A 13,427-nucleotide genomic window follows, 5' to 3' on the forward strand; every position below is an offset into this window, starting at 1 on the left:
TGAAATGTTAATTGAAATGGATCCCCATCTGCTGATCTTTCCTTGTGGCAAGGCAGCATTTTCCAGCTCCTCTCCTCTCCCTCTCTGGCTGCCTCCAGGAAAAAGAAAAGTCCTGCTGGGATGTCCTGGGAAGCTACAACGCTTTTGCATCGGAGGTGGCTGCTTTCCACCTGCCAACAGGTGCCTTCTTTAAGCCCCAATACCCTGGTGTTGTTGCTTTTTAATCAGCCCATGGATTTGGCCAGAGGCTTTTCAGGCTATCTCTTTTAATATCTCTGTGGTAAGACTGTGCTTAGAGAAGGGCTCTAATGTCCCCCAGGGTTTGGGTGCTGTTACGGGTTCATGCTCCTTAGGGGTTTAGTTATGCTTACAGTTCTTGGCATTGCTCTCTCTCCCCCTATCCCTGCTGGGTCCTAAAAAAGCAGATGCGGTTCCAGCTTTGTGGTTTGGGTTGATTTCGTGTGTTTGAAATCTGCATTCTCATGAGCAGAAAGCATTGGGGCTGCTCTGCGGGCTGCTCTTTGCCTGCTGCGGGGCTTTGTGCTTGCTGGCTTCTGTGTCTGGGGAAATAATGAGCATCCCAGGTCAGGAGGGTGCTCTCCTTGTCCCCCCGCAGAGGCAATGCATCTGGCTGTGTGCATTCCTAAAGGCTCCTCGAGATCCCAGCTTTGTTGCACATTGCTGCCCTGGTAAGTGCATTAACTCCTCAGTAAGCTGTGAGGCCGGTCTCCCCCATCAGATATCCTTTAACAGCAGCGCTCTGGATTTGCAATAAGCAGAGTTTCTTGGCGAGCTCCAGTCCTCTGGCAAGGGCTGCCTGGACTCAGTAGAGCTCTGAAGCCCCAGAGTGCATGTGTGCGCGCTGGCTGTGGAGGCTTCCTGCCGTGCTCAGGCTTTGGGCACTGCTGAACTTGGCACCTCTAAATCCCACCCTTTCTGTAAACACAGGAATACAAGGGCAGCTTGTGGTGCTCCTGGCCACCCAGCCTGGTGCTCGGATGCTCCCCGGAGAGATGCTGCTGGCGGAAAGAGGAGAGGGAGGAAAGGAGCAAGGTCATGCTAAGAAGGCATATGTGTTTTATATGGAAACCCTGTTTGGGGACAGACAGACCTCAAAGGTTTGCCTTATCCCGTGTTTCTGTCCCACTTGTGTAATGGTCCTGGTTCCTACGGAGCTGCTGGTGACAGGCACCCCTGTGAACCTGAGCAGGATGAAATCTTCCCTTGCATGGAGGGAAAAAAACCTCCACACAGGCTGTTCTGCTGACTGTGCTTGCTCAGCTGGAAAATGGGGTATGTGTTTAGAGAAGGAACAGCAGGGAAAATAGCTGGTTAGGAAGAAGCCTGATGCAAGAGGAAGGTCATGAGGCTCCTGTTTCTGACCAGCAATGCTCTCCCGAGTGGTGGGACTGCAGCTTTTGCGGTGCTGCCTGTAGCTCGAGTGCCGCCTCCTTTGTCTCGTCACGTTCGGGCCTGCCGCAGATTTAAAACTTTACATTAATTTCATGGAAGGAATGCACACCAGTCTGCTTTTCTTCGTGTGCTGGAGTGGGGGCAGATTTTTGAGAAGGGAGGGGTTGAAGAGAAATTGGATCGTGAGCTATTTGGGGAAGAAGCTAGTGAGAAGTCATCCAGAGGTTTTGGCAAGCACATGGCCTGGAGTGGGGTGGCACGCAAGTCGAGCCTCTGCTGGGCGGCTGGTTGCTGAAATGTTTGACTGGAGGTTACATCTTGGTGTGAGGCATGAGAAGCACGAGATTCGATGTGCAACGAGACCTGCCTGGAGCCTTTGGTCTCAGCTCCCACCCCCTTGCTGTACCTCAGCTGCTCAACACACACAATCAGGCAAATTTGTTGGTATTTCTCCACCGGTGTTTCCATTTCCACAGCAGAAACCCGGTCTCATGACATCGTGGTCTTCCAGGCAGATCTCCCCGCTAGCATCCCAGAGCAGGATGTGGGTGAATGCAAACTGTCTCTGCAGTCTTCCCTGCGACCGCTGCTGCTGGGACAGCTCAGGCGATGGTTTTGGTGGTTGCCCTGAGGTCTGTGGGCTGAGGCAGGTGGCTCAGCTCTTTCCTGCTCCCGTGTCGAGGCTCCTTGCAGGGCTGACGCAGCGCCGGGTGTGCTGGAGTGGGGAAGTTCCCATGGCGAGGAAGGGGAAGAGGAAGCGGCGCAGACCAGCATCACCCCCAGGTATTGCTCAGTTCCCAAGCGTGTCTCCTGGCAAGAGGCATTTCCCATGGCTGGGTCACCCTGGTGAGTTGTGGATGTTTATTGATTGTTTGGTGTTAGCGCTCCGCTCCAGGGGTGGACGTGGAGAGCTGCAGCTTTCAGTGCTCTTTGGTATGGTCTGGGGCCTGCCTACTGGGTCACTACCACCAAATCAGATGTAAAAAGCCATTTAAATGGCCCAAGAAGCAAGCAGAGGGGCAAACGTGGTGAGGAGGCTGTGTTAATGGAGATCACTGCTTTGGGATCGCTGGGGCAGAAGCACTGTGCTGCTGTCCAAATGTGAGGTTTTCTTTTTTTTTATTATTTTTAATTCATTTTTAAAGCAGTATAGTCTTTCCCAAATATATTTTTGACAGAAGGGGAAACAAGTAGTGCTTTTCAGAATAGTTTGAGCCAGCCAGGAATGGGTGATGATTCTGGATCATCATGGCTTTGTCTCTGGCCCATCTGCAGTAGTGGGGCTGTGATGGTGACATCGGTGATTAGAAACTCCCAGCCTGTCACCATGAGTGACTAACCTGGATAATCTGTTAGTGATTTCTGGGGTTTTGAGTTTCAAGGCCGGATGATGAAATACGAAGCTCGTTACACTGAGGTCGAATAAAGGCTTTTAGGGGTTAGATGCTTGGTCCAGGCTTTCCTTTGCTGGGAATGCCCGGTGATGATGCAGTGCCCAGCCTGCTGGCTCTCGATTGCTCAAGCTGATGAGTGTGTCAAGCAAGCCCTGGCAAGGTTTCTGCTCAAAGAACCAGCGTGTGCTCTGCCTGGAAACATCTCCAGCTCTGGACAACAGAAGCATTTTGCCCGGTTGCTCTTGGAGACCTCACGTTGCGCTTGGTTCCCTGAACCCACGTGGAGGACAGGAACAGGAGGGCCTGGGAGGTGTGGAGCTGGCGGCCGCTGCTTTTTGGGGGGCTGCCCGGGGCAGGACGTGGCCGGGGGTGCTTCCTGCCCCGTGCCCGCTTCCCTTTCCATGCGAGGGAGCTATTCACAGACACTGACATCTCTCTGTCTAACGCTTCCTGTGATTTCATAGGAAATTTCTCCTGCAGTGGCAGCTGCTGCCAATTTGTGTAGCCCTTTTCTCTGACCTCAGTTAATTCTTTTTTTGTCTATTGCTGAGCCAGGCTTAAAGTTTTCCATCAGGTTTTCACAATCTGGCCTCTGTGATGCCGTTTCCTAGTGCTGAGCAGGTCAGGATCACCCTGCCCAGTAACATATCAAATGCATTTCAATTCATCCCTTGCACCAGAAAAGCAGGGACTGGGGAGAAGCTGTGGTCATCAGGAAACTGCTTGGTTTTGCTGCCTATCACCTGTGATTTCAGTCTTTGAACATCCAGCTCACACTGAATGGTCCCAGTGAGCTGGGTGCTCCAGGACAGGTGGCTTTGACTGGTCAAAGTGGTGGCGCAGCACCAGTAGAGCAGTGAGTCCTTCCCTAGGCTTGGCATCACCGACGCCTGGGGTCTGAGCTTGCTCCACGTTGGTCCTTCTGTCTCCTGGGCTGCTGTGCTTCCACCTCCAGTTTCTTCTCAGTCTGTGGAGATGAGGGGAAGGTGCCTCTCAGAGCACAGCAAGGAGACTGAGCAGCAGCTGCCCAGGAGCCACTGCCAGATGTTGCTCTCTCTGCAGACTCTCTGCTTGGCAGATGTTCTCCAAACAAGCTGGCTCCAGGGTGCCAGGGTGCTCTGATCTGCAGGAGAGCGTTTGCAAAGGCTTTGGTTCACGTCTCCGAGTGGCCCTGTGGGCGCTGCTGTGAAAACAGGCAGTGTCCGGACCTGCTTCCCTTTCCCTCTGCCTTTCGAGATGAGTGGGACACGTCTGGAGGAGATTTTGGTTGAGGGAGTCAGGGAGGTCAGAGTGAACGTGTGTGAATGTCCCTGGCTGGAGCTGGCCTCCATGGGAACAGCGGGGCACGCAGGATGTCTGCCCGCCTGCTGCCTTCCCCTCTCCCTAGGGACAGGGACCGAGGGGAATTTTGGAGTGCGGGGTGAGAGCAGGTTTGGCTCAGGCCCTTCTTTTCCCCATGGGAAGTGGCTGCCTCCTCTCAGCGGGAGGCTGTCGCCTTCACAAAGAGCCTCCTGTGACTCCACTGCCCACGCCGAACCGGATTGTGAAGCCTTTTGTTCTGTTGAATTCTTTTTTTCTTTTCTTTTTTTTTTTTTTTTTTCCCTTTGGGTGGTGTCAAAAGCCAGCTTCTGGGCTCAGGGTAATAATGGCAGTGCCTGGTGCAGGCATGGATTAGGTCAGCTCTTGCTTGTGAGACCAAAGCAGAGAAATACGGCTTTACTCCGAACCTCCGTCACGTAGCCAAAGCAAATCCTGCCAAGAGGAGAAGAGGGAACTTCCCTCTCCCTGCAACTGCGGCTCATGTATCATGTCCTGGTGTTGTGCAAGAGTGGAAGAGTTTGCTGTCCTCGCCTGGGTGTTTCATCACCACCATCCCGATGTGCTGGTGTATCTGGCTGTTCGGTGAGATGCAGCATCCCTTTGGTGAGCTGGCAGAGACTGGCTTTCTCTTCTGCAGTCCTGGGGTGACCCACACAAGTCACAACACTTGGGAGCAGAAACCCTCAGCTTCCCAGCTGGCCACAGCAGCTCGACAAGAGCAAATCCCACAGTGCCCAGCGGTTGCAGAGCACTTGCAGCCAGAGTCAACCTGTGCTCCTTCCACTCCATTGCTATCGGGGAATGCATTTCACTGTCACGTTTTTCTTTCCACTGCACCAGATTTAAATGAAAAATAACGTATCTTTTTTTTTTTTTTTTCCCCACCAAAATACAAAGGTGCGAAACTTTTCCACTCTGTAGTGGGAAAGAAGCGAAGCGATGACGTGCCTTATTAGCTACTGGCACTTGCTTTAATTTTTTGCAGAGGCTTCTCTGGGCTTGGCTGGGGCCAGAAAACGATAGGGCATGCTGGCAGCTCTGCTCCTCCAGCAGCCATCCATCCCTGCGGCGTTACGCTGTCTGCATTAGCAGCTCTTATTTGGGCAAAGCCCTTCCTGAATGCTCTGCTTCCTGGGAATACTGCTGAGTGCAAGCATTCTCCCTCCCCGAGGACCCCTGGCAGCCCGCAGCACCGATAATTGATTCAATTAGGATGTTATCTTATGAGTTTCCTGTTAACGAAGAAGCTGCCTGCCAGTGTGTTAGCTGTTGATACAAAGCTGCTGGCCAAGGGCTCGCTCTCCCCGGGTGCCCAGACGGCGTTGTTGCCTGTCCTGCTAACAGACAGCCCGGCCACGGGCCGGCAGGGGAACACGGAGCTCCTCGGCTTGTGCCACGAGTGCTGGCCCCGCTGTCTTCTCCAGGTTAATAAGGCAATCAGCAAATTGATAAGATATGGTAAATAGGTGGTGGGGATGTATGCAATGGGATAACCACGGCTCTGTGCCCTGTCCTGATGTGCTGCCAGGAGGAGCCCCGCTGCAGGTTGGTGCCCTGCTGGGACATCCGTGCCACGGTCCTGGTGCAGGGAGGCACGGGTGTGTGTGAGCACCGTCTAGACCAGAGATTTCTGCGAAGGATTCAGTGAAAAATGCCTGCAATACTTCAAGTTTCACACCAAAATGCATCTACAGCATCTACTTCTTTTTTTAAGGTTCTGCCTCCATTACTTTTAAATAATCTTGGAGGGGGAGAAACAATAGGGTTCTTGTTTTGTTTTTTTTTCCCCTAATGTTTTTTCCCCCCCCGGCTGACTGCATTGCTGAGAGCAAGACTGGCTCTTGGCCTCTGCGCTGCCCCACGCTCCACATGGATAGCTGCTCTCCGAAGGGCTCTGCGTCTGTCTGCTGCTTGTCTGCCTGCTTTCCCCCCTCTCCCCTGGATCTTGGATGGCTGGGCGAGTTTTCCCTTCTGGGAATGTGATGCGATCAGTCTCGTTCGGAGCTTGGATGGAAACCCTGGCTGCTGACATGATTTGTGGGAGTCTCCCCGCGCTCGCCGCCTTTGTTCCAAAATTCCTTGCCTGCTGGGAGCGCGTTTCCCTGCCGAGGCTGAGCAGGAAGGTGCTCTGAGATGAAACGTGCCTGGCTTCTCGCTGGTGTGCCTCTCTGCGCATCTTCTGGTGCCTCTCTGTGCATCTGTCCCGCAGGGTGTGTGGGGTTGTTGAGTGTTTGCCCGTTTTCTATACTTTTTTCCAGGGTTCCTGGGCAAAAGCAGTGCAACAATCTGCTGTAGTCTCTGTCCTGCAAAATCAGCTGGGACGGGATGGGCCAGAAGGGGTCCAGGGAGCCTCAAAATGCTGAGATCTTCCAGCTGCGTTCCTCCAGCTCTCCAGTGCCACCTCCCAGCCCCGAGGCTGACTTTTTCCCGCTGCTGTTACATTCTTCTCCTCGCTGCAGCTTGATGTTGTGGTGCTGCAGTGGAAGACCTTCCAGCCCGGGACTGGCAGGCTGCTTTCTGCAGACGTGGGCTGTTGTATCTTGTGAACACAGCCTGCCTGCCGTGCTCGGAGCCAGCTCTGGGGCTGTTTTCTTTGGAGTGGGTTTCTCTCCGTTCCTCAACCACAGGCTTATGTCTAGCAAACCTGATGAACTAGCGTGTGCTGCTGTGTGATGTGGCAGCTGGGCTGGGTGGGATGCAGGGCACCGAGCCCTCTGCCTTGCTCCTTCAAGGGCTGGGGGCAGCAGGGCAGCTGCAGCAGGAGAGAGACCCCCGTGGTTCCTCCTGCTTTGCTGAGCTGCTGCCACAAGAGGCCCTTTGGTCAAGAAACAGCAGGAAATGGGGAGCTTCTGGGCTGAAATTCTGGCCTGGTTTGGTGGGATCACACGGCTGGGAGCAGCTCTGGCCAGGGGCACCATCCAGGCACGTGCACATGGGAGAAACCACAGCCTGCTCTGCCTTGGAGCCTCTGGATGCTCCAGGAACAAGAGATGCTCAGCTCGTGCTCAAAAACGCGAGGAGGGGAAAGCTTCCAGGGACTCAAATATTGCGCTGCTTAACAGCAATCAGATGTGCAGCGTTTGTGACTTGTTTTGTTTTGCTCGTCCCTCGCCTGTCACAAGCCCTGACGAGCTCTTCCAAACAGGAAGAGTCGGGGTTAGAGGCGGTCAGGCTCCGCCGCTCCCCGCCGTGGCACAGCGCGGGTGTTGTGCAGGGTAACTGTTGGGCCACCCTTCGTTCTTGTGGGTTGAGGGAAGAACGGGAGGGTTTTACGTGCCCCAGGAGCCTGGTGAAGCCGTGCTGCCTTGGCCGTGCTCGCTTGTGGCTGCCGGTAACGTCAGAGCCTTCCCCGGCTACTGCTGAGTCTGCGCTCGTTTTCTCTGTTGCAAACTCTAAAATTTGTAGTGGAAAGAAGCTGTAAGCACGGTCTGCTCGGGCTTATTGTCATCCTGGTTTGGAGATGGCTTGTTTTCATTTTGAAGAGAATATTTGAGAGATTCTTTTGGTTTTCCTGTTGTGTTTGGGAGTGTTGGGGGAGGTTTATATGTATTTTTTTTTAATGGCAAAGTAGGAAAAATGCCTCCTTCCTTCTGCCCCCTCTCCACCAAGCCTCAAGAGTTGTATCCCGGTGCATTTAAGATCCAAGGGGGGAAAAAAAGGCAAGTATTTGATGTGCCAAAGCAGATGTGCTCTATGGACAGCTCGTGCCTCACAGTGGAGGAACCCACAGCCTTCAGCTAGGAGCAGATGGCTCCTGTAAATGGGGGAAAATAGGTGCCAAAGAACAAGATCCTTGAAAACCTGGGTGCTGGGACCCTGTGGCCCTTGGTGGGTCCCCTGTGATGAGGGGGTTCCCGATGTTTTGTGGCTGAGCAGCTGGCACAGGGGAGCACGTTATGTTTGAGTGGCTGCACGGTGCTGCCTCTCCTGCCTCCCGTGGGGCTGCTGCAGGATGGGTGGCTCTGTCTCTCCAGTTGCGTGGTTTCCTCTCTGCACAAAATGCTTTAAATATTAATTGTGCCAGGGGAAAATGACTGTATAGGCTTTGTAGGAGGGTGTGCTTAGGGCAATTCCTGGGCAGATTGTCTCAGTTGTTTCCACAGGTGCTTAATTATTTATGCAGAGTGCAACAGCTCTGACAGAAGACAGTGAAGCCCACTTCCAACACCTGGGGGACCAGGGAGCTCTTCAAGTGATGGGAGACAGAGCTCAAAGCCATACCCTAGAGAAAACAAAGGAGAGTTTGCATCTCCATCCCCTTCCTTCCGACGGAGGGACTAGCTGAGCTGGAGGATGGGTGGCTGAACATTTCCCCTCTTCTGCTCTGTTAAGTGCAAAGTCCAATCCAAGTAGTGTTTTCCAGCAAGGCCAAGCAAGGGAAATGCTAAGGATATGCATCCTGCCAGGGGCTTGGCGTTAAGCTATGTATGCAGCATGCACGCCCTGAAGCACGAGTACAGACACCCAGTGAACACCAGCAAGAGTGGGAGTTGTCCATCGCCTCTCCTTGCTGACCGAATTTACTGAGCGCAGTCTCCGTGCAGTTGCGTCAATCAGGAAATTATTCGTTCAGTGCTGAAGTTCTCAAACCTCTGTCCCTCACAGCTTTTGTAGCACAAAGCGTTCCCCAAAGTTGACGCATAACTTCATGGTCTTGCCTGCGAGCATGAGGCTGTGCTCTGAGTCCAAGTCAGCTGTAGTCCAGGAGCTGTGTCAGTGCTGTGCTATGCTTGAGCTAATATATTCCTTGAGCTTAAAATATGCCTTTTTGTGAGGAGTTTCTGAGCTCTAGCGACTAAGGTCCATCAGGATGACACTTAGTTGCAGAAATGCAGGTGATGTTAACCACCCATGCTGAGCAAAATGATAGTGGTGAACAGCATCGGTGGTAAGAAATGACTTGAAAATAATTGAAATGCTGTTAAGATCTTGTGTTTCTGGCACTTCTTTGGATCCTTGGTGTTGTGGTCACCGTACCCTGACTGATCATGCTGTGTACAGTGTCTCAGGACACTGCTAGCTTGGATGTTCTCCCCAGGCTTTGCCTCCTGGGGAGCGTGGCTTTGTGTTGTGGGCACATTATTGACTTTAATCGCTTTTCTTGCATTTTCTTTTCTAGATGCAAATGCTGGACAAGTTTCCGATGGAAGGAGGGCAGAAAGACCCCAAGCAAAGGATCATCCCCTTCCTGCCAGGTAGGAGAGAGGGCTCCAGTAACAAACCATGCTGGTTTTGGCATAGCAGTGACTTTTGTCCCAGTACACGTGTGTGCATACCCATGCTTTAGCTTTTACCTCCTGAACCATCTGAGCATTAGCAAGTTCTTCAGACAGTGCTGTACCCATTAAAACACCTGTATGTGTTAGCAGGGCACCCCGTGAGTGTTAAGCCCCTTCCCTCTTCCTCCAGAAAGCATTAACGGGTGACTTCAGCCAGCAATCCCAGTTACACAGCTTTTGCCAGGAGCAAAACCCAACTGCAGCATGCTTGTTTTTGGGAAGGGCACGGCCAGCATGATGCAGAGCTGAGGATGGTGTGAGGCTCCCCAGGAAATGCTCATTTGCTGTTTTTCCTGTCCCGAGTAATTCAAAGGGCCGTCCAGAGAGAAAGAAGTAACAATTGAATTCCATATGTTAAATCAAGCTGACTGGCAGCCTTGGCTTCCTCCTGTGATGTTTGGGACTGGCTGCTCAAAGACGGGATTTCTGTGGCATGGCGTGTGTCCCGCCAGTCCAACGTGCAGCCGAGGATTTGCGTGCCCAAGAACCAGATGCAGTGGCCCATTTCAGACTTTATGGTGGAGAGGACTGCTTGTGGCTGCCCTCTGAGGCTGATGTTACAGGGGGAAGAAAGAGCCCTAATGTGCCATGCAAAAATACCCAGACTGAGGGGACCCTGCGAGCCTTTCATGCACCCATAGCTAATGTGTTTGACCACGAAGTTGTCTTTACCCCCACCCACAAGTAGCTAATGGGCACATTTAGAAATGTCACGGTACCATAATCACTTCCAGTGACTGTCAGGCTTACTTAATGTAGCCCTTTGTGCTGTGTTCTGCCTCCTGGCTTTTCTAGACACACAAAGACATTCAGTGGGGTTTAGTTTTCTCTGACTGGCTTGAAGAAAATCATTTACACCCCCTTCTGAGAGTAAGAGAATCTTGTCCGGATTTCCCACCGAGGGATTTCTGCTTCTGGCTTGTTCCTTGTGTTGTAACATCAGCAAAAACAAAGTACACCTGACGTTAATACCGAGGAAAAGCCTTTGCTGCACAACCACTCCTGCCAGCAAGGACTGGGGAGAAAAAAAAGGAAGCCAAATTGGCAAAGGGCATAACTTGGAAAAATTGGACTTACAGTTTGGCTGCGCTGCACTTGCAAAGAATTCCCACCAAAATGCCGCTATTTTTGGAAGGTAGCATCAGGCTCAGGAAGCCTGCTTGGAGCCCTGCTTCTCACAGCAGACTCATCAATACGTGTTTGTTCTTCTTTGTGTCGAAATAGTTTCCTTTCGCTGAGCAGCATGTCACTGGGATTTCCATTGGAGGAAAAAAGGGAGTTGAAGTTCCTGGAAAATAAAGCCTGGATCTTGTGTAATAAAGCAGTTCGGGGTAGTGAGGATGACCGTCCTCTGTAGGAACTTGTGCATTTGTGTGTTTCTTCTGGAGAGGTGTTTGCCCTTTTGCTGTGGCTCCCTTTTTACAACAGGATTAAATAATACAGTTTTTAGAGATAGTCACATGTTGGTGTGGAAAACTGCTAAACCATGCTAGATGCAGAAGGTTTTCTTGATTTTTTTTTTTTTTTTTTTTTCACTTCTGCAATGGCTGAGAAGAAAGACCATTGATATACAACAGTTGGCCTCTTTGGGTTTATTTACCACTTGCACTTTCAGATGCCAGCAAGGGGTAAGGGGTGGCTGTGGTGAGAAGATAGCAGCGTGGAATGGTGGCCTACCTCTAAGCAGGAGATTGTCACTGGATAGGAAATCTCACATCTCCTTATCCCCACAGGACAGTTTCAGAAGCCCTCTTGCTTCAGGGAAGTTGTATTATTAGGTGTGGAGATGGTGGCTTTCCCACGAGCGGTACCTCCTCAGTGAAGTTGCTTGCAAGCCATCTGCTTCTGAAAGGACTTCACTTTGGGTGTAAGGGAAAGCTTTTTTTTGTGGCTGTGCTGGGGGATGTGCTAAGCAGAATGGTTGCTTTCTGCAGCAGTTCTCAGCCTTCCCAGTTTGGGGTAGCGGTGGGTTTTGTACCATGCAGCTCAACCCAGACTTCACCTATCACCTAGGGGTGCCACCTGAGTGAGCTCAGCACACACGGGCCTGGGTCACTCTCCCTGCAAAATGTGCCTCTAGTACGCTCAGAGTCTCTAGGTTTTTGGTTATGTTCAGCTTCTGTGAGCACTGCAGTTTTCTCCCAATCCCATTTTAAGCCACGTTTTTAGCATCTGAATTTCATTACCGGTGGAGATTTGGCTCCAGTGACGTACTAAAAGCATGCTGCTGCCTGGGAAGATGGTTGCAGGGTAACGTTAGACACTGCAACCACTGAAATTCTCCAGAGTGTCTCCTGTGACCCTGTGCCTCTTGCAGCTCTGGCTTTCTTGGAAAAGTCCTAAACCTCCCAAACTTAAGGTCATCACCATGACCTGAGAAGGTATCATCTGGGTTTGTTTGTCAGGCTGGCTTCCCAGAATGGGAAGAAAGCTCCACGATTACTCCATCCTTACAACATCCAGCCCAGAGGAACTCCATTTCCTTTGTGTCACTTTTTGTTACTGCTGTTTGTTTTGGGGACTTGCTTCTTGGAAATTTGTAGAGACTTTGGGAGTTTCGAAGTAGATCTGTATATCAGAAAGTGCTCTCAGAAGTGAACGTCCTTCAACCCGCACAACCATAAATCTGGGTTCTCCAAAGGGCAGTGGAGCAGTTGCATTTGATGGGTTTGGGGCCAGGGCTGTCCCTTCCCAGGTATAAACCCCAACCTGATCCGCAGCACAGCTCGGTGGGGTCAGATTTGGCCTGGCAGGATGCTGCAGCTCCAGCACTGTGCCTGGAAAGCCTCTGCTGCTGTATAGGGGAACGTGAAGTGGACTCTTGGCTACTTTTGCTGGCTTGGAGCCACTGGCACAGCCTGCCCAGCTTTGTGTGGTGTTGAGGATGGCCCTTTGAAACCGTGCTGGCTACACCAGCCAGGGTGCCTGGGATCAGCTGTGGTCCCTGGAGCAGTTTCAGGAGCAGCTGGTGGGAGAGGAGATCCCAGGGGAAGGCGTGCTGGGCAGGGCAGGGCAGGCACGACAGCTCCGTCCTCGCTGCAGGAATTCCCATTAAGGGTTACACATCTGCTGGCTGGAGAGATGATGGTGTGGAGACCCCAGGAAAGAATGAACTAAGAAAACAAATGAGCTCAGTTGGGCCAGTTGTGTAAGGGCTGTGCCAGATCTTTCAGGAAACAGCTTTTATAAGGAGAGCGGAGCCTTCCAAACGCTGTACAGCCCAAGTGGCCTGGAGCTGATCCTGGCCAGCCTGCTTCGCTGGAAACGTGAACCTCAGCAAGGAGGGGTTGCCTGAGGCTGAGCTAACTGGCTGTAAAATTGCTTTTTAGGAAGCTTTAGCTACAGACAATAGCAAACTCCCAAGAAGGGAGGAGAGCAAAGAGGATTTGGTGGGATCAGTTTAAAAAGCAGAATGATGCCTGCTTTCTACTCCCTTCCCAGCCCGCTAACCTGCTTGGCACAGGTATCAGTGCTGGCCACATCCTTTAGGGCTGTTCTCCCAGGACAGCTGTGGGGATGCTGATAGCTCCCCACAAAGGCCTCATGCAGGAGGTGGAAGACAACTCGTCCCTGGTCCAGCTGTGGTGCCTGACTTTCTCGCTCCCACTGCATCTGCATCAGAGCTGGAGGTGTACAGAGGTCTTAGTTGCTATTTTCTGCTCTAGCAAGATGTGCCTCTGCCATAGCAATGTTGTACGGACAGTCCCAGGCTCATTTGCAACCCATAATCTGTACTTTTCAGCCTAAAATCTGTTGCTTTTTCTGTAGGGTTTCAATGAATTCTGCTGATATGCAAGCAGAGTCCTACGTGGAGGCAGTTGCTCTGCTCCTGACCTTTGAGCTGTCTTTAAACAAACCTGAGAGATTTAAACAAAATCTCATGTCTTTCTCCATTACGTGGCCCAGCAGACCCTAGGAACGATGGCCTTGGGAATGTTTTGCTCCAGGGAACTCTTGCATTTCTCAGTGAGCTCCTATATAGATGGTTTTCAGTAGGGCTTTTGGGAGATTTTGAGGCTTC

General features: G+C 51.8%; 1 protein-coding gene across 2 annotated transcripts in view; it reads left to right on the forward strand.

Moving 5' to 3' along the window:
* Positions 1-13,427, forward strand: part of SH3PXD2B (SH3 and PX domains 2B) — a 70,730-nt gene that overhangs the window by 23,132 nt on the left and 34,171 nt on the right. For both annotated transcript variants that reach the window (XM_032196748.1, XM_032196749.1), the window contains exon 3: positions 9,247-9,322. In XM_032196748.1, coding sequence (XP_032052639.1) covers positions 9,247-9,322 — 76 coding nt within the window. The remainder of the gene's footprint in view (positions 1-9,246; positions 9,323-13,427) is intronic.

The sequence above is a fragment of the Aythya fuligula genome, chromosome 14 (genome assembly GCF_009819795.1).
Source record: "Aythya fuligula isolate bAytFul2 chromosome 14, bAytFul2.pri, whole genome shotgun sequence".
Lineage (NCBI taxonomy): Eukaryota > Metazoa > Chordata > Aves > Anseriformes > Anatidae > Aythya > Aythya fuligula.